General features: G+C 48.7%; 1 protein-coding gene across 2 annotated transcripts in view; it reads left to right on the forward strand.

Annotated features, from left to right (window-relative positions):
• The first annotated feature begins 1015 nt into the window (after positions 1-1015).
• The window catches only part of Bcl2l11 (BCL2 like 11), a 35015-nt gene continuing 15082 nt past the window's right edge, over positions 1016-20948 (forward strand). Inside the window, exons 1-3 of one of the 2 annotated variants that reach the window (XM_026787767.1) lie at positions 2603-2811; positions 3618-3754; positions 3923-4012. In XM_026787767.1, the coding sequence (XP_026643568.1) occupies positions 2603-2811; positions 3618-3754; positions 3923-4012 (436 nt within the window). Of the gene's footprint in view, positions 1237-2602; positions 2812-3617; positions 4013-20948 lie in introns of those variants that run through there. The other variant, XM_013352625.2, reaches the window with a different exon arrangement.

The following is a 20948-nucleotide window of genomic DNA, read 5'->3' on the forward strand; positions in this document are numbered from 1 at the left end:
GACTTCAAGACTTCGACTGGGTACACGAAGGCCTCAGGAGGATCAGGGGATTTTTCGACTCCCATATGGCTTTGCCAGCACAACCCGAAATCTGCTGCTGTGTCCGCAGTCGCCAGCTTCAGCCGGCTGATGGACAATTCTTGGCGGTAGTCTGTGAGCCCCCAAAATTTAAAGACATAACGCACGGCACAACCGTCTTTCCTCGGTAGACCATCCCCATTTTTCCTTATAGTTATTCTTTTATAGTTTCTTTCTCATTCCCTATTTTATATGTTTGTCGTACACGCCTATTGCGACCCGAAGCTGAGCTGTAGACCTAGGATCTCCCTGACTTTTCTCAACTGTCCTTCCTACCTCTTAAGAAACTGGGCACTGGGGAAAACAACAACACACACACACAACACTCACGACCAGGGAGAACCTAAATGGCGACACAAGACAGTGGCATTGAAGAGTCCTGCATTGAGGCACAGCTGAGGAGGTGTGAACATTTTGCTAATTTGGGTTCCCCGGAGGCCATAAATTTTTGGAGAGGACAGTTAAAGGCTAGTGCCCATTCTTGCACCAACCCAGGACCCATGGTTTGGAGCTGAGAAGCTCCGCAAAGCAAGCGCGCAGGGGCTCGTTCTTAGACTTCCCACTGGTGCCCGAGGCAGGCTGGACACAGCAGTGTGCCCTGAGCGCCCCCTAAGTTCCGCTCAGCGAGGTGGCCGCTCCCGGCGGACAGGGAGGGGCAGAGAGGGGCGGGTACGTTTGGGGTGGAGGAAGGGCTTGCTTGCAGCTGCCCGCAGGCCAAGTCACTAGGGTAAACACGCTGGGGTGGGCGGAGCGCGCGCGCCGCGGGGCTACCCTCGCCAGTACCTGTCGCAGCCTGCACGCGCCAGCGGCCAGGGGGGCCGCGGGGGTGGGGTGGGGCTTGCTTTCCGGCTCTGTGAGGGCTGGACCGAGCGGGGGCGGAGCCCGCGGTGATTGGGCACAGGAGCGGGGGCCCAGTAGGAGCAGAGTCACTGGGCCAGGCTGGTTTCACTTCGCTCCCTGCAGGCACTGGGTCACCAGCTGGTTGGAGCTCTGCGGTCCTTGTCGCCGTCACCGGATTCCTGCAGCCGCTCTGCGAACCGTGCCCCACTTGCATCTGCACAACCTCTGCTGCTCCCCCGCCGCCACCGCCTCGGCGCCCTTCCCCTGGCCCTCATCCCCCCAATGTCTGACTCTGATTCTCGGACTGAGAAACGCAAGGTAAACTCTCCGCGATTCCCGATTTTCGGGGCGCAGGCCGGGGACGGATGGAAGAGAGGCGCCTCACCCGCGGAGCCAGTTCATCTGTCTCTGGTGTCGCACGTGCGGGCGGAGGCGCTTGTTTGTCCCGCTTGGCGCGCGGCTGCAGGAGGCGAATGCGGCAAAGTCCGGCCTCGGTTCCTGCCTAGCAGGGCATTTCTGGGGAAAGGTCGTAGGCATAGAAGCTGCGGGTATTTAGCCGAAGTCTGGCTTGGGTCGGGATGCCGCACGAAGGGTTGGTGAGGCATATTTCGCGGGCCGGGAGGGCGCGTAGACTCGGCTTGGAGGCGAGGATCCGCCGACTGCGCGTCCAGCCGGGAAGAGTCGCCGCGAGCCAGGCAGCCCGGGAGAAGTAGCCGCGCGTTAGCCACAGGCCGGTAGACTTGGCTCTTCGCTGGCGCTGCTTCATTGCGGAGGTTTATTAAAATCACACGCGCCCTGACTTTGCTTGTATTCATTCAAGCCACGGTTTGGCCACAGTGCCCGATTTTGTTGCACAGATGTCCCCGTCGGCCCGGTTCAGTTTGCGAGCGTCCTGTGGACGCCGAGGGCCACAGTATCTACAGAAGCCGAGAGATCCCGTAGGCGTCCCAGGACCACTTAGGGCACGCGAGTTCCGAGCCACGGGCAGCTGACTGCCCGATCGGCTCTATGAAGCGGGATCGCAGCGGGACCCTGTCGCATAGGCTGGTGGCTCGGTGATCTCCCGGGCCTATTGCCTCTAGGCAGGCACTGCTTGTGAAAGGCTAACTGGACGCTGGGGGCCGGGGGTTTGGAGGTACATGCCCGAGAGACCCGAGATGGTCGTTCATATATGGTGCGTGTCGGTGACTCATGGGGCACAACAGGTGAAGTTGCAGAGAAGTTCAGCTCGGGACTGCGAAGGCCATTACGGTCTTTGCCCCGAGTGGCCTGGAATGGGATCCTGGCCCTGCGGATCCCTGGAGGGCGCGGGTCCCGCTTTGTCTCTAGAGTCCCGCTGGCCAGGCGGCGGGAACTCCCGCAGGACGCGCGGCGTCCGGACCGGGCCCAGGGGCGGGGCGGGGCGCGGAGCGAATCAGCCCGGCCCCCTAAGTTCTAGCCAGAGCCGCGGCGGCCGGCACAGCCTGAGTGGCGCTGGGAGGCGAGTTTGTCAACAATCGCCGCGCCTTCGGCTGCCTGACTCGTAGGCACCGCCCCCGCCGCCTCTGCCCATTGGCTACGATGGGGAGCCACCGAGCGCGGGCCAATGGGGAGCACTGGCAGCCGGCGCCAGCGGCTCGGGGCTGGCGGTGCCCGAGCGGCGGCGGGAGCTGCGCGCGAGGGGCGGAGCGGGAGGAGGCGGAGGATGATCCCGGCGGCGGCCGGTGCAGCGCGGGCCACAGGCGCGGCGCGCGAAACCTTAGGCTCCCCAGCGGAGCGTGGCGGCGGGCGGACGGGCAGGCGCGGAACTCTGGAGCCCACGGCTCGGCTTTGTTTTCCTTGCCTTCTCGGTGGCGACTCTCAGGGGTCGTCTGATCGGCGCTGGACACCGCGCTCGGAAGGGAAGGGGAGGACGTGAGTTTGCGAGGTGGCTCTGGGAGTTAAAGAGTCTACGGGGTGGAAGCAGCCGCGCGCCGGCTATTGCCGAGCGCGCGCAGCTAGGTGTGGAACTTGCAAGGGGATGGCTCTGATGGCCCCCATTTGGAAGTGGACACATTCCGGGAAGGTTGCTCCCGAGAGAAATGGTTTCGTGTTTGGGGTGGCGCGCAGGGGGTTGGCAGCAGGAGGGACCTTGCGGCCGAGGGCGATCGACCCGGGCGGAGCTGCGCTCCGAGTTACAAACTCTATTGTGACGCACTTACTACGACTGACGGCCGCTGCCAAACCTTCTTCAGACTTGCTGCCCTCAGCATTTTCCGCAAACAATGGGGCCGGAGCAGGGAAGGCGGCCAGCCGCCTGCAGTCTCTGCATCTGCGCCCGCTCCTGTGCTCCAGCGCAGCGTCTGAGCCCGGGAAATGAGAGCCCGCTGGGACTTTCAGACTTGATACAAGTTTGTCCTGAACAAAAAGCACGAAATGTAGTAGACTTCCCACGAGCTGCTCCTCAGGAAACTTCTGTGCTTGTGTATGTGCGAGAGCGCGCCAACCTCACAAGCTATCGAGTGGATACTTTGTTTTGTTTGGTGGTCCAATTTAGTTTCACCCGACACCAAAATAAACACCTTCATTATTTTGAGTGCACTTTTAATCTTACTCGGAAGATAGTCAGAAAAGTAAACATAAAGATGTGCGGTTCACTTTGGACTTTGTAAGGAGTAGGTGAAATGATTTTATAACTTAGTTTGCTGAAGATAATCTTTTTTCTCCCGGTTTTCTTGCAGAAAAAAAGACCAAATGGCCAAGCAACCTTCTGATGTAAGTTCTGAGTGTGACAGAGAAGGTGGACAATTGCAGCCTGCTGAGAGGCCTCCCCAGCTCAGGCCTGGGGCCCCTACCTCCCTACAGACAGAACCGCAAGGTAATCCTGACGGCGAAGGGGACCGCTGCCCCCACGGCAGCCCTCAGGGCCCGCTGGCCCCAACGGCCAGCCCAAGCCCTTTTGCTACCAGATCCCCACTTTTCATCTTTGTGAGAAGATCTTCTCTGCTGTCCCGGTCCTCCAGTGGGTATTTCTCTTTTGACACAGACAGGAGTCCGGCACCCATGAGTTGTGACAAGTCAACACAAACCCCAAGTCCTCCTTGCCAGGCCTTCAACCATTATCTCAGTGCAATGGGTAAGCCATACCCGGGTAAGAAAAGAGGCAGTTGGTGTGTGCTTGTTTGAATATTGGTTCAAGGATGTGGGTAGCATTTGAAGCCTCGGTCGAGTGACTTATTTTATATTTTGATGGAAAGGGAAGATGTTTGGAGATTCCCAACAAATTTTTTTTAATTCGCAAATTTTGTGACATGAATTTATGGAGGTACAAACATCAATCTATTGAGTTGCAAAGTTTGAATCTCTGCAGCCTTCAAGCTGAAGCTTATAACCATGGTATGATTGCTTTTAAATGCTAAGCTTAGATATTAATATCATTGGGTTGGAAAGGGACCTGGTCAGATATATAAAATATTTAATAACCACCGGGAAGGTAAAGGAAGAGATGGACATGTTGGTCATTTCTGAAGACAGCGCCTGCAGAGATTGTGTGTCACAGAACCAACATAGAGCCCTGAAGATGGTTTTATGGCTAAATTCTCCCTAAAGCTCATTCTTGCTTTAAGGGATTGAGTTTAGTATGGATGGGATCAGATTGTAGATTTTTATTTCAAGGGCTAAAGTCAGTGTTAGAATGTGTTTTAAAAAAATATATTCTTGTTTTTGAGATTTCATTCATGCTACGGTTTCATTTGATCAAACTCATCCCCTCCCCCTAACAACTCCCAGATCTGTATATGTGAGAATCTTAACCAAGAGTGGCAGAAAATATCAATGACAATGCACAGTAAAGCCGTTGAGGTAGGGTCAGTGGCATTTTGGAGAGTTTGCCCCATCCGCACTGAGGTTCCCCCGACTGTGGCTGTGGGAACATGAGGTCTTAGAGTACATCGCAACCAGGCCTGCGGGTTCCAAAGTCAAATGTCCCAACATTTAAACATTGACAACTACACTAGCTCCTTTAGTGAGTGTTAAAAGCCAGATTGAGACATCTGTAGACTTGACTTGACTCTTAGACCAAGCTTATGACTTGGGCTGTGCACATTTCTGGTTCACCCCAGGAAAGGATGGCTCTGCACGTTGCATCTCCACCAAAAACAAAAGTCTGTATCTTGGTCCTTCTCATCCAGAACCACGTTTGGTGTGTGTCCCACTAGCCAGTCCTGCAGAAGAAGACATCAGGAACGTGTTCATGGTGTCCGATAGCACATTTGGTATCTGAGCCATATGTTAGCTGGGGACTGTTAGTTAGTTCTGGGGACTGTTAAGTCCTCTTAACTGAAAGGAACTGGAAGTCCTGTGTCCGTTATTACTTTAGCTATTACTGGCAGTAGTGTTCCTGAGCAGGCACTTGCCACCATTCCACCCTGAAGCAGCCTAGGGTATGCACACATCTACAGCATGTGCTGAGTTAACAGGGCTCCCTGGTATATGTGCAGTAAAAGCTGCCTTTTAAGGACCCTCTGGAAGCTATTAGGGTTTTACACTGCTGGCCAGGCTAATGGTCTCTGCAGGTGGTGGGATAATCTGGGGAAATATTTCCTCCTTCCCTGCTAACTAGGAATAGTGGACGAGTTTGTGCCTTTTCTAATGGGAAGATGGTCACAGTTGTTTTGTTTGGGGTCACGTACTCTTTGGGAAGCCAATTACAGATCATTCACCATGATTGGAGATGACAGATCAGGGCTTTAAAGATCACAATCTCCATTTTTATACAGAGTTGATTGTTATACCTGTGCAGTAGTAATTGGGAGGATAGCTCAACATCTGGTAAGCTGTGGGTTTAAACTGTAAGTTACTGGGGTTTGTGTGAAATTAATGCACCACGGTAGGGTTTTAACAGTAAGTTCTTGAGAGATTTGATTGAGGAGAGGTTATGTTGGGATGGGGTGTGGCAGAAATTACTGATGGGTAAGAGGACCTAGCCAGATATTAAGTTAAATACACTTAGAATGTTTGTCCACAAATATAGTGATATTTCATTTGTATTTTAATAAATAAAGCTTGCCTGAAGTTCAGAGAGTAAAACAGCCATCCACTGGCTCTTACCTCTTCCTCAGTCCAAAATGGCACCCCTGCCTCCAGGCGTCCTCAGAATGAGACTGTGTGTGAGAGCTGTGTCCTCCCGTCTTATATTCCTCTCTAGTGCTGGGATTAAAGGTGTGCACCATTATTGCCAGGTTTCTATGGCAAACTAGTGTGGCTACTGGGATTAAAGGTGTGTGTCACCACTGTAAGGCTGATCAGCGCGGCTGTTTTACACTCTGAACTTCAGGCAAGCTTTATTTAGTAAAATATAAAAGAAATATCACTGCACACAACTGATGCTTTTTTCTGGCTCTCCTTGGTATTGCTTCTGCCCATAGACTGCTGAGCTGAGCTGAGCTGTGGTCTCTATCTTTTTGGATTTCTTTAGTATTTTTTACTCAGCCATTTAGATCTTCAATGGTGCTTTTGATAAGTTATTGCAAAATACATTTTTCACAAAGGAGCCTTTATGGTTGCTATGACCCACTGGAACACAAATGGGAGGTTACACAGAGGTCCTGCTTAGCTCGGGGCTCCTCTTCTCCCCTGGCAGCATGTGATAGGAGACATGGAGTGTGTCTTAAAAGCTATGTCCTACCACGAGGACGAGATGTAGTGTTCCCTCCTGGGGAAAAGGCTATGTCCTTGTATCCTCCCCCCACTAATGTGTTGAGAGAGAACCTAGGGCTTTCCCCATTAAGGTAAATTCTCCTCTACTGAGCTGAACCCTGCATCCTTGTGTCTTTACCGTAGTGGGAAAGGAGAAGTCTCATTGGAGATACACAGCAGATAGATACTGTATTAGACATGGCTTCAGTTCCCTCCATATCTGGTTTTTCTAAAAACATCTTGAAAGGGCATTTTGTTTACACTGGAGGTCAGTGTGACGGAACTACCCTTGTCCTTGGCTCTTGCCTCTGTACACTCTGGGAGGATTGACTTGACAAACCATTTCTTGGTGAACACCTGATTGTCTTTAATAAAAAACCTTCCATACACCCACTGGCTGCCTTTTCTAGTGTCTTTAATGCCGGTATAATCTGGAAATGCAAAGTAGATGAACGTTGATCGACAGTACCGTCTCTGTGAGGTGTTTGTGAACGCCTCAAACTTTGGACTTGTTCCTGACATAGCAGAATTTGCGGGTGAGCGTTAATTCCCATTCTTCCTTGTATCCCTCAGCATCCTATGGCAAGTGGTCCCTTCTTTAGATTGAGATCTCTCTTCGGGAAATAGCACATCCTTCCTATGCCAGAGTATGCCTAGCGGGAGATGTTGAGATCAGTGGAGATCTGTCTGGGAGCCTGTCCATACGGTTGCGTTTTGTTTTTACCATGCCTGGAATGGAATTGAGACCCCACAGAGAGCAGGATTTGACAACACATATCTAATCCCAGCACTTTCGTGGTGAGATGGAGGTGTCCTCTGACCTCTGAGTTTGTGCCCTCTATCACAGACACAACACACATGTGTGTGTATGTATACACACAAGTAAATGGAGTGGTTTCCCGGCTATCCCTGCAGACACCCGTGTCACATGCATACAGGGAGTGTTTCGTTTGTTTCCCTGCCCTATTGCACTGACCAGAACTTCGTAATTATGTTGGGTGGAAGTCATAAAAGCAGTCTCAAGGGACGGCAGCTTTCTGTTTAAAGAGTAAAGCCATTAACCATATAACTATGTTAGCTATAGGTATTTTGAAGATACTTTTATAAAAGTAATAAAAATTAGGCCAGGCGGTGGTGGCACACTCCTTTAATCCCAGCATTAGAGAGGCAAAGGCAGGCAGATCTCTGTGAGTTTGAGGCCAGCCTCGTCTACAGAGCAAGTTCTAAGACAGGCTCCAAAGCTACAAAGAAACCCTGTCTCAAAAAACAAACAAACAAAAAAGTATTAAAAATTTGGAAGTTTTACCCAGACTCCTAAGTTCCTGAGAATTTTCAGAGTTAGGTTTTAATGATGTTTACACGGATTCTGTTAGCCAGTTGGTGTGATACATCTCAGTGTTGGATTTGCACTGTTAATGCTCTGTATGGCTGGGATAAATCCTACTTGGGCAGAACATATTATTTGTATACACTGCTGGATTGAATGGAGTATTTTATTGAGCGATTTTTACACTTTGAGAGGTGTCTGTTATGGCTGACTGCTTTCGATATTAAGGCCTTAATGAGTTGAGAAATAGTCCTCCCTCTTGTATTTCCAGAAGAAACTATGAAAAAGCAGTATTAATGCTTTGGAGTTTTTTTGTTTTGTTATGTTAAAGCCAGTATTGACTTCTCTTGTGAGAACGTGGTCTTAGATTTCTGCTGTTTTGGGTGGGGGTATACGTTTTAGATTCCAGACTTAATTCTGTGTGTTTGTGTGCTTTTGTGGGGGCTATTCTGGTTGTCAGCTTCTTGATTATACTCTGGTAATTTGTGGGTTTTGAGAAAGGGGAATATTTTTTTAATCTGTTGAATGATTGGAAGAAGCATTTGTAGCATCCTTATTGTTTTAAATGAATGCAGGTTCTGTTGTGATAACTACTCTGGCATCCCCCAACCACTGATGCATTTGAATACTTGGTCCCCATTGGTGGAACTGTTTGGGATGGATTAGGAGGTGTGGCCTTGTTGGAGGAAGTGTGGCAGTGGGGGCGGGCTTTGAGGTTTCAAGTGGCTACAGTCAGAGATAATGTGCCCTTTAAGAAGAGAGATGGGAGTCCCCAGCTGTAATTCCAGCTGCCACCCCATCTCTCTGCCATCGAAAGTTTTGGCCCTCTGGAACCTTAAACCCAATTACACTTTGTTTTATAAAGCTGCCTTGCTTGGCCTTGGTGTTTTAGCTAGCAATAGTATAGTACAACAAACAAAAACACCTGCCAGTCTTCTTAGAGGTTTGTTTTCTTGCTTCTTGTAATAAGTGATTTTTGTTTCATTGATTTTTCTTTTTTCCTGTATCTACCCTTTGTTTTCTTCTCTTTGCTTTTTTTTTTGTTATTGGTTTTCCCCCTCTAGCTTTGTGAGCCTAGGAACAGAGAGTATGGTCTTGAGGCCTTTCCTTTTCGCTGGTGTGAGGGATTCAGAGCTGGAAGTCTCCTGCCCCCCCCCTCCGTGCTTGGGTTGTTGCCCACATGCTGTGATGGAATGGTTTTTATCTTCATTGAACTTGTACCTAGCTTTGTCCTCTTTGAGGGCTACCTAGAAGCACAGTGTTTCCTCTAGAATATGAGGCTCTCCTCTTGTCCTCTGGTACTCCCTTTATAGTTTTGTTTTGCTGAGGTGTCATCAACTTTGGAGAATGATGCAGGAATTCTCAAAATGAAACAACCTGCCTATTGTGTCTCCTACTTGATTAGTTCTGTTGTTGCTGCAAGTTTTGCTTTATGTAATGTCAATATATTAACCCTTTTAAAAGAAAAAAATGGTGATTGATGTCTATAGGGTCTGTCTTCTTCTGTCCTTCATGTCCCCAAGATACATGCATTACGTTTAAAGTGCATTGTTTTATTTAGTGCATTTATAGGTTGATCTGCTGTAGGCCTGCAACATCACTTTGCACTGGCTCCTTCAGTGAGTGTATATTGTGTAGCTAACCCTACCTTGTAGCCTCTTCCTTGCCGCTCGTTGGAGATTTGCAGGTAGAATTGTCTACTGCTACCTTGATAAAGGACTAAGGACTGCATCTGCCGGTCAAGAGATGGAGCCAGGTGGCCATATTGCCCCACCAGTACTACCTGGCAGGGCAGCAGGATTGCTTCTCCCAGACAGGGACTTGACACTCAGCCCACAGTGTCTCCTGCTGGAATCTAAGTGACCCCAGTCGTCCCTGGGCTGGGGCTGGACTGGAAGATCTTTCTCCAATGGCCATGTTTAAACTAAATGGGTTTAAGCCCACTTACAGTTGGGTTCTTTGTTGTTCAGTCATCCTTTCCTGGGGGCCCTTGGTGAGAAGAGATAGTTCTTGGTGCATTCTCTCCGACTGCCTGCTTCTGGAGCAGCCTGTCCGGGCTGTGTGAAGGCAATGAAGGCTAACTACCCCGGTGTCAGTCTTCAGTGCTGAGCCCCAGAAGCCCTCCTCTTACCCCTTGCCCATTTTTCTGTGCTTTGCACACAACGTTAATGCTCTCTTATGATCAAGGCAGAGCTGGCTATGGAGCCGCCCTCCCTTGGGGATTCAGGGGTCTGTATCTTTTAACTAGGTCGTGTTTGCCATTTGTGTTTACTCCATTCAGGATGTCATAACAATTCCAGGCTGAATGGCTTAGTGGCGGTTCACTTCCACAACTGCAGGGGCTAGGCATCTAAGATCAAGGTGGATTTGGTGTCTGAAGAGGCTCCCACTTCTTGACTCAATAGCCGCCACCCCCAGGTGTCATCGCTGGGGAAGCTAGATTATGGTGTCTCTGGGGTAGAGACCCCAGAAAAGGCACCTATCCCACTCAAAGGACCCCACATTTTAAAACTGACACGTTGGTGGCTGTGCACCATCAAATTAGAACAAGGTGATGTTGATTGACCTTGGCCACAGAGAATTCAAAGTTTTCAAAGTCATCTCTTTCGCCTTTTGCTATTTCTGTCTACATGGAATAACATTAGAAAGAGACTAGCCATGTCCTTTTTTAAATAACTATCACGTATGTTGTCGTTCTCATTTGCCCTGTGTGACTGGTGGCCGGGCCCGGGGCTGTGCTCCGTTGCTTCCTGTATGTGTGGATAACCAGATCTAATCCCATAATAGGTAATGCCCCTAGGGGCGATTAGTAAAGAAAATCCCAAGTCTTATAGTTGTATGTGATTGGATTATAAGGTAGAAGAGATAGCCTGGAGAGAGATTGGTTTTAGTTTATGTACAGGAAGCTGGAGAGGGGGACAGGTGCAGGATATCTGTCTACTTACAGCTGGCGCTCTGTCCTGGACAGTAGTGCCTAGCAAGGGCAGCATGGGACAAGGCTTTTCATACACACACATATATACCCATACACGCACACACATACACAAATAAGTCTTTAAAAAACTAATAGTGGCATGAGGGACATGCCCTGACATGTTCTTTTAAAATTAAAATTGTTGATAGCAAGTTTGTTTTTAGAGAAGTTCATAGACCTAAAAAGATGAAGAAAATCTGTCCAGCTGTAAGTAGTGTAGAATGCACCATCTCCAGCCCCTAGGCCCCTGTCAGTGCCCTTCTTGGTTGCCTCTCTCTTCAGCCTTGTACAACCACGCAGAGCAAGTCTGAGCAGGCTCTTGGCTGCTCCTCTGTTGACCCAAGGACAGTGCATCTGTCAAGTCTGTCTCTAGTCTCCTCATCCATCTTGTGGGGACCCAAGTTCCCCACATGCTGTGGGAGCTTGGACAGGAATCCCCCAGTGGGGACTCATTGCTTCTCCTTGCCTTCCAGGAGGTGCCCCTGCTGGCCATAGGCACAGCTGGCATGTAACATTCTCTGTTGATGTTTGTGGAAAGGAACTGCCCTTCTGGAGGCAAAGAAACTCACAGGGAAGTCTGTGGGAGTACGGCTGTATGTAACTCAAAAGCCCTCTGGTTCCAGACCAAACAAGCAAAGAGGGGAAACTCTTTCCTAGAGACTCTCTCGAGTAGGGGAGGGAGGCCTGAACTTGTTGCGGGTCAGCTGGTGGACCCGAACTTCACCCTGAGAAGAACCTTGACTTCTCTGGCAAATCTTTGGACCGTGCAGGGGTAGCTGGAAACCCTGCCTGTACCAGTTCTGTCTGGCTTGGGGTTGAGCCTAGGCCTCCTGCTGGAGATGGACCATTTGACGTGGCAGAAACTTGCCGAGAGTTCAGAAGTGTGTATTTTAGAAGCAGAGAACCACTTTCCCCTGCAGGCCAGTGTTGTGGACCAGCCTGTTACTTCTGAGAAGGCCCAAAGTCTGATCACTCAAAACTGCCCCTGTCACTTGCAAGGGGATGGGCTAGCCTTAGCTAAGAATTGGCAAAGAGTGTTTCTTCAAGGCCTTCTGGGTGCGGTTTTCCTGTGCTATGGGGGCCCAGCGTTCACAGCGTAGAATGGCATTTACCTAATGGCCAGCTGAACCTGGGTTTGCAAGAGGCCAGACCACTTGAGTCTCTGAGTGTTACTTCGGATGGTGTCTTGCGGGAAGCCCAGACTCGACTTTACTTTCCCTAACCTGATTTTCTTCTTCAGACCAGAGCCTCATGTTTCTGAGCACTGTGGCCTGTCCCCCGGTGAAGCTCGTGATAAAGGGCTGCTGACTTCTGTCGCCGTGGCCATGGCCAATGGGGCAAGAGAGGGCCACGTTGGTGACTCATCTCCCCTCAGAGCCCATGTTCCTCTGGCTCACACTTGCAGTCCAGGCTTACAGTTGATGCCCGCTGCTCCGGGGCATGGCTTGTGTGTACGGACATGGGAGGGGGTTTCTTTTCCTGCCTTTTCCCAAAGTGAGACCTCAAGAGCGGGTTGTCTGACGGTGAAACCTGGCCTTAATATCGTTGGTACTGCTGCCCGCCTCTGCACAGTATGGACTACTTGGTGTGCTTGGACTTAGCTCTGTTTCCTTGGGAGTGAGAGTGGGTTTGAAGTTGAAGCTAAGAAATACTAAAACCGACTGTTTGAGTTTAAGATGAGTATACATGTAACAGAGAGGCTGGGATGCAACTGTGTTTGGCTTCTCCCCTTCCCCGCAGGGCAGATCGCATTCTCTTGTATCAGAGTGTAGTTTCCTATTCTTGTTACTGAAACATTTCAATATAGGCAACTTAGAAAGAATAAATGAAAAATTAGAAAGTTTTAGAAGGTTTTCATTGTAATTGGTGTGCGTGTGTGTGTGTGTGTGTGTGTGTGTGTGTGTGCATGTGCCCGCTTATGCACATACTTGTACAAATGCCCGAGGAAGCCAGAAGAGGGCATTGGATCCCCAGAAACTGCAGCTACAGGGAGCCATAAGCTGCCTGATGTGGGTGCTGGGAACTCAACTTGGGTCCCCTGTAAGAGCAGCAATGCTCTTAACCATTGAGCTGTCTCTCCAGCCACTTAAGGGGGACAGGATCTTTTTTTCCCTTAGGAATGCTTGTGTCTGAAGACGCACAGAGTATATTGTGTTACTTTTCTATATATTGACCATGCTAGAGAAAATGCGATAATGTTTCTTAGGGCTCGGGTGTAGCTCAGTGGGCTAGCACTTGGCAGCACATCCAAGGCCCTGGATTTGATCCCCAGCCCCACAGACAGTGAGGGAAGCTTTGGTTTTTGTTGTTTGTTTTGTTGTTTTGCTTTGATTCGTCTGGCTTTTGGAGCCTTGACAAGTTTCTTAGCATAAAATAGTGGCAATGAGGTCAGGATAAGTATGACATAAGTATCTATGAGACACCAATCCTCAGCTTTACTTAAACTAATATGTAAGTTTTGCATGCTGTACCTTGAAGCAGCTCACCTCCTGATTTCTCTTGAATTTTAGCTCTGTGTGGTTTCTCCACTGCAAGCCTGGCCTCTGCAGTGCAAGTGCTGAGGGCTACCTTGTATCCACCCTCTTCCTGCACTGTTGGTGTGATGAAGTCTAGCAGTGGAAGGGTTTAGCCAGTGACCGGCATGGAATCTTGGTCCTTCTGCTATGATAGTCCCATTATCATGACAGGTGCCTGGAGCTCTTGCCTGAAATAGGGGAGTGGGGAGGCCACTCTAGTAGTCAGAGCTCCCAACAGCAACGCCAGCATCCTGGATTACATGGGGGACTTTTCAGACGGGGCTCGAGCTATCGCTGCCAGCCAGCTGTGTCTGCCCTGCCTCTGTGGGTCAGAGGAGAGGCATGTCACGGGCTTGCTCAGAGGAGCAGGCTGTCGCCGTGAACTCACAGTGACAGCAGTTTTCCCGTGTCTTCCTGCACCTGCAGTCACCAGAGCTGATCAGAACAGACCGATTAAGCATAGCTATAAATTTCACTCTTAACTTTGAGCTTTATTTCAGTCTGGTGTTTTCCCAACTGAGAAGTCACCTGTATGGAGGCAGGGCATGGGACACAATCGTGTAACATTTGTGCATTTGAAGTGTGTCTCTGCCACCTCCCTCAGACTTGTGCACTAGTGTGCAGAAGCTGACTGTCACCTGAAGCTGGCGTCAGGCCACTGGTGAAGGAACTTGGCTCCCACCTCCTCTCTGACTAATCTTAGTCGCTCTGTCATCTCATGAACCCTCCAGCTTTCTTTGGCAGCCGCATTTAGCTCTTTCTACTTTTCTTTCTGTTGTCACAGAACTGACTTTGGTCTACACCACGTCATTAAGTGGCTCAATGTCACCTTCAGCCTGAATCTGTCCAACTTGCCTGCTCAAGGTGCACAAGCTTTTGGGGTTGTCTGGGAAGAGTCTCAAAGCCCAGCTGGGACAGACATTTAAACCATTAACTGTCCAAGCGCAGTGATTGTCTTTGCAATTATGCAAAGCAGCGTCTGGAATTGAGGTAGGAGAGTTTATTCTGTTCCTCCGAGATGGGTAAAAGGAGGCAGCTGCCTTTGTGCAGGGAAGTGGGAAGGTTTTGTTGTCTCCGTCCTTTTGGCGAGTTCCCGCGAGGGCCGTACATCTGTGTTGAATTACTGCTTGAGTTTGTATATGGCTATTATAAATGCTAAGTTTGTAACTAAGGCTTTCATTTAAAAAAAAAAAAAGCTAAGGGGTGACTTTTGCAGAGGCCATTTCTGCCCTTGTTTTTTTAGTCTGTGTCTTGGTCTTTGTTGTCACTGAGATTAAAAAAAAGTCAAGAGTGAAACCTTACATAAATTTAAGGGGGAAACTATTGTCACTTTTTTTCTCTTTTGCTACTGATTTTAAATTACATACGGGAAGCCACAGTTAACTCTGGAACCCAGGAGTTTTTATATTATAGTGTAAATTCTTATCTCCCCAATATGATTTTGTCATGAAGTAATTTATAGTTACTGAAAGCTAGAAACATTGGGTTTCTAAATGACCTATTCTGGAGGAAAGTTGTAAGTGAGCTAATGTATTTGGATGTTGGATGTTGCCTTTGTGGTTTGGATGGTAATGTTGGCCTTGTTGGGGGCGGGGCTTAGACTTTCCCTATGTAACTCAGGTTGGCCTCAGACACACCCTGTAGTTCAGGACTTCCTAGTGTGCCAGCTGCCAGGTAGACTCAACCCGAGGCCTCACTTGTGCCAGGTCGAATAGGAATCCTACCACGGAGTCTTCAGTCCAGGCCAATTGTGTTGCAGGGGCTGGAGCCCAGGGTTTCCTGCTCACTAGTCCAGGGTTTCCCACTGAGCTACGTCTCCAGTCCTTGCGTTTCAAGGGTTTCCACGTGGTTCTTTTGACTGTTCTGTGGCATAAATGGTGAAACAGCTCAATAGGAAGGGATATTGGTTTTATATTTTTGTCCTAAAGTGAATACAGGGCCGGTGTTCATTTGACCAATGAAGTTTTGAAGTTATTTATGCTTACTAAAATAAGATGTACAGTCAGATTCCCATAATCTTCTTACTGTAAATAACAGCAGTGGACAGAGATGGAGCTGACCCAGAGATTTACTGGGGCAGGATCAAAGAGACCAAGACACAGGAGTGTCCTGGCCTGACCGGTGAGTATGAAATGACGCCCTGTGCCCTTCAGAGCATTGGTGTCAGGAGCATGGCAGGAGAGAAGGCACCGTTATGGCTAGGAGCCTCCTAGCCAGGGCGTGTTATTCACGAGAGGAACTGGCTGTGGATCAGGTTTGGCAGCTTTGGTGATTAAAAAGAGATGAGATGCTAGAGAGATGGCTCCAGGGGCTAAAGGCGGTGGCTGCTCTCAGAGGACCTGGGTTCAATCACCAGCGTCCACATGGTGACTGAAAACCATCTAACTACAGTTCTGGAAGGTCTTCTCTCCGCCTCATGCCCTTGGTGCACAGATGTTCACACAGGCAAAACACCCATGTACATACAATAAAAATAAGTAAAATCCAAAATAAGGTAAAGGAGAAAGAGAGAGAGAGAGAGAGAGAGAGAGAGAGAGAGAGGAGAGGAGAGAGAAGGATGTGATGGTTGAGAGGGATTATTATAGGTTGTCTTACAGCCCTGGGGCAGAATCATGATTGGGGTGGAAGATTAGAAGGGAGCATTCAGTTCCTCCAAGAGAGCTTTGTACTACTTACTGGCTGTCAGTGGGGACTGCAGCACTGTGGGAAAGGGCACCTGACCTGGCAGTGAGCAGAAGTGATGAGAAACCAGGTGGCCTGTCACCAAGGATGTCTACCCTGTCTCCCACTAGAAGCTGTGCTCCCCATGCAACTGAGATGTCTCTGGACATGGGCAATGCAGCTTGGGCTCCCCGCATGCCGCCCATGTTAGTAAATAAGCTAGTGTGTGTTTGGGGGACAGCCCAGATGGAAGGGGTAGTGAGGGCTTCTGATGTGGAATCAGACATGAATGAAAAGGCCCTGCATCTTACTTGCCACTCATTTTAGGCTTTATTGCACGAAACGGGCCTTGGTGAAAGGGAAAGGCCTTGTGAACACTTAGTTTCCACATCTCTGTCCAACTTCAGACAGAGGTTTTTGGAAACTGGGCTTTGCAAACCATCCGGCTGGAAACGGATGAAAGCGGCCCGTTAGGACTTATTAGCTCGGGGCTACATGAAGGCAGTGGGGAGGACGCCGGAAGAGTGAGTAGGAGGGCTCTGGCTCTGGCTCGTGCACTTCGTTACTGAGCATTTCATTCTAGCAGCTGTTTTGAAGGTGCCGTCCTGAATTCGTTTGACAACTCAGGCTTGACATTAATGTGCCTGAGAGAAACCTAAGCTCTTAGGCTATATGCTGTTGCTTTATTTATAAATACTAAATTTTATTTCTTTTAATTGTGTGTGTGTGTGTGTGTGTGTGGTATGTGCGTGTGCCTACATGCACAGGTGTGCTGAGGCCAGCGGTGTTGGGTGTTTCCTCAGTCACTCTGATCGTTAGACCTTACGACTGTGTTCTCTCACTGAACGTGGGCGTCACAGGGTCCTTCAGGCTGGTTAGCCAGTGAGTCCTACCATCCCACAGTCTCCGCCTTCCCAGTGCTGGGTGCTAGGGATCCAAGCTCACGCCTGTACAGCAGACGGCTTAACTGTCTTCTTCCTCTAGCCCCCTTTACTTTTATTTCTGATAGCTTTCATTTTTGTCATTTTTGTCAGCTGGCTCAGTAGACTTGTTAGATTTGTCTATCAAGAAATTAAATGATTTTCTTTTAGTTTTTAACATTGGACTGTTATTTCATTTAGAGTTCTCTATCTCTAAATATTTATTTAGAGACTGATTTTCAAAGGGAATGATATGCTTGTTTAAATGAAAGAGAAAAGCTGTAGTAAACTGTGTTAATTGGTAATGACTTTATCGTCGATACTCTGTAGCTGTGTAAGTTTTGACAAATAGTGTATCTCGTGGAATCAGTTGTTAGCATTGCCGCTATTATATTTACTCATTTTATCATTATAAATGTGCTTAGTTCATCATGTAAAAAAAAAAAAAAGAAATTAAATGAAAGTTAAAAAAAAAAAAAGACCTGGAAAGGTTGAGGGAGGGGATGAGCATGAGGAGGGAGACTTGACTGGTTTCTGGGTGGCATTTCTGAGTACACAGCCTTTAGTGTACCCTCGCTGCAGTGGCAACAGCTCCCCCTTACCTTTGCCTGGCTGGGAAGAGACAGGACCACTTGGCTAGGGTAGCGTTGAAGGCTGCCTCAGCACACTGGCTGGTTGCTCTATTCCTCCTGTGAGCTCTGGGTGTACATAAATATATAACGATTGTTTCTGATGATAAACTTAAGTAAGCAGATTACTGTGTTGATCCAACATCCCAGAATTTTTTATTTGCAGCAGAGAACATTGACAATCAAAGTGTCTACCTGCGGACATCCTCCCCCCACACCACACCATATTTGGAGCATCTTTGGGGGATTATTTTGTAGCCGGTTTGAATCTACAAGGAAGTGAATCTTTGGAAGGGGCCCTTTTAGGTGTGGGTGGTCTGTCTGGTGAGAGCTTCGGACAGGAACAGGAATGGAGAGCCCTGGAAAGCCGTCTTTCTTCCTGCGTGGACGGATTGCATTTGACTGTCTTCAGTGTGTTCTGTTGTGTGATTGAAATAAGCAATCGTTTCTTCAAAGTCACACATTCCTTTGTCTACTTGGACATCAGGGAGTCTTTTTCCTGTTCTGAGTTGAATATGGATTTGGTTTAATTCGTGCTTATTACTTTAAAATTTTAATCTTTGGGCCGGGCGGTGGTGGCGCACGCCTTTAATCCCAGCACTCGGGAGGCAGAGGCAGGCGGATCTCTGTGAGTTCGAGACCAGCCTGGTCTACAGAGCTAGTTCCAGGACAGGCTCCAAAGCCACAGAGAAACCCTGTCTCGAAAAAAAAAAATTTAATCTTTGCAGATTACTGACCATCCAGAGACAGGGCTGAAGTTTTCCTGCAGGTTTCGAGTTGGCTTCGCTTTGGCTACACTGTAGTGCTGGTGGGAACCGGGGCCCCAGGACAGGAGGTGCCCCCTAGTCATAGAGACTGAGCTAGCCTGCTCCTGAGCAGGTGAGATTGTAAGTTGATGTGCTAGGACGCCTTTCCACCTGTCCGTGTTGTTACACAGTACTGTTGCAGGCGAGGACAAGTGGCTGGAGGACCGTGAGCGCCACAATGTGACCTCACTTCTTTGAACCCATTGCGTTCAGCGCAACAAAGTCATAGCTTGATTTCACTCCCAACCACCTACCCATGATATCAGTCCTTCCAGTTACTGAGCTTTGAGGAGCTTGTGTTGCCTTATGAGTTGGAAAACTCTTGACCAAGTGACCCACATCTTGCATCACTGAGGCCCTTTGGTGTCAGGAATGCCCTTTCCCTCCCCTGCTCCTGCGTAGAAAAATGAGCATGCTTTCGTGCCACATAGAAAAATCATCTTTAGGATTTCAAAAGATTTTTCCTTGAAGTTACATGAAAACTCAGCAGGCAGAGGACACTTGGCAAAGCTGCATGTGTCTGACCCAGCACATAAGAAAGTTTTAATAGTTGCATTTGTTAACAGTAAAAAGGAACAACCCTGAGCCTGGGAAGTCCCCTCTGGTGCAGGCTACTGGCCTGCAGGGCTGGAGTCTGGCTGCAAGTCACAGCTTCATAGTACACGTGTGGTCTCATGCACTTCATCTGCTTGGAGTGTGTGTGTGTGTGTGTGTGTGTGTGTGCGTGCGTGCGTGCGCGCGCACGCGCGCGCGCATGCACACTCCTACCAGGTTCACAGAGTGAAACATTTCTTAAATACTGAAACTGTTCTGAGGTTGCAACTGTGACTTAAGAATTTCCCCTTTGAAGAATTTTTATCTGCGTGTAAAAAGTCCTCATTGGTTTAGAACTGTGGCCCTCTTGCTTGGAGAGGCTTTGAGAAACAGCTTTTCTGTGAACATGTGGGAACATTTATAATCCTCAGGCATATCACTAGTAAGCGGGTGCGTGCAGGACAGGGTGACAGGAGTCAAGAGGTGGGGTGGCATGCTCTCAGAGCCCTGGGTCTCCAGCCCACAGGCTCCAGGTGCACCTTCAGAAGATCAACAACTGTGGTGTCTGTGTACCACAGCTGTGGTCGTCGGTGCGCAGGGTAACTGTGGGAGGAAACTGAGCCACTTCGCCTTGGGAATGAAGACCTCTCTTCTAGCTCACCTGCACTGTGTAGAAGGGATGAGCTGGACCATTCTGTGCTCTGCTTTGTTCTCATAGGGCGCAGCACCAATTATGGCACTCACTAGCATAAAACTGGAGCTCAGTAGGAAGCCTCCCTGCACCCCATCCCTATACTCCAAGGAAAATATATGTGTAAGATATTTTGTTAAGCAGCATACCATATTAATTGTAACTAGTAAGCCTTCAATACAAAGAAAGATGATGCCTTATAAAATACTCTAAATAGGATTTTTTTTTTGGTATAAACTTAGTATATTGGGACTGAAGGGATGGCTCACTGGTTAAGCTGCCAAAGTCATAAATACCAGAGTTCAGATCCCACACCTGAGTCACAGCCCAGGCGTCTGCACACATGCCTGTGACCCCAGCTCTGAGTGCAGGCAGAGACAGGACTGCTGAAGTCTTCTGGGTTCCAACCTCATGGAGGAGAATGTGAGCTGGGTTCAGGGAGAGACCCTGCCTCCAAAAGCAGTAGGCAGAGAAGGGCAGAGAGAGATGGAGAGTAACACTCACCTCACTCTTCTGGACCGCACACACTGGCATAAACGCATGTGCTCATACACACAGACTCATCCCCAGAGGGCTTTTCTTTAAGTGCACAGCTAACCGTAGAGTCTAGCTTAGTTCATATCTACTGTGTGCATATTACCTGTGCCTCGTGGAGCAGATACTAGCCGTTAATTTTCAGTTTAGATCAGAGTAGTATTTGCTTCTCATAAAAAAAGGGGGGGGGCTAGGGAGATAGCCCAGGGTTCAAGTCCCAGTACTCTCATGGCAACTGACAGCTATCTGTAACCCTAGTTCGAAGGGAACTGACACTCTCATCTGGCCTCCCCAGACACCAGTCATGCACAGTGCACATAAGTACATGCAGGCAAGGACAGCTACATGCGTAAAATAAAAGTAAATAAAAATCTAAAAACACAACTATCCTGGAGGCTGTGGCTCCATTGGTAGAATCCTTGACCATTACATTGGAGGCCTTGGGATCTTTAGCATCACAGAAAAAAAGAAATCAGCTTCTTGATCTTTAAAAACACAAAACACCAGCCAGACATGAATGGTGCATGACTTTAATCCTAGCACTCGGAAGGCAGGGGCAGATGGTTTGAGGCCAGTCTGGCCTAAATAGGCAGTCCCAGCTCAGCCAGGGCTACATAGTCTCTCTCTCTCTCTCTCTCTCTCTCTCTCTCTCTCTCTCTCTCTCAACACACACACACACACACCACAAACCAAACTGCATTCATTATCTGGCAATCCTCCTAGAATAAAAATCTGTACCATGACCACAGAAAAAACAAAAAGTAGTTCAATAGTCAAGGTTTT

Source organism: Microtus ochrogaster (assembly GCF_000317375.1).
Source record: "Microtus ochrogaster isolate Prairie Vole_2 chromosome 14 unlocalized genomic scaffold, MicOch1.0 chr14_random_1, whole genome shotgun sequence".
NCBI lineage: Eukaryota > Metazoa > Chordata > Mammalia > Rodentia > Cricetidae > Microtus > Microtus ochrogaster.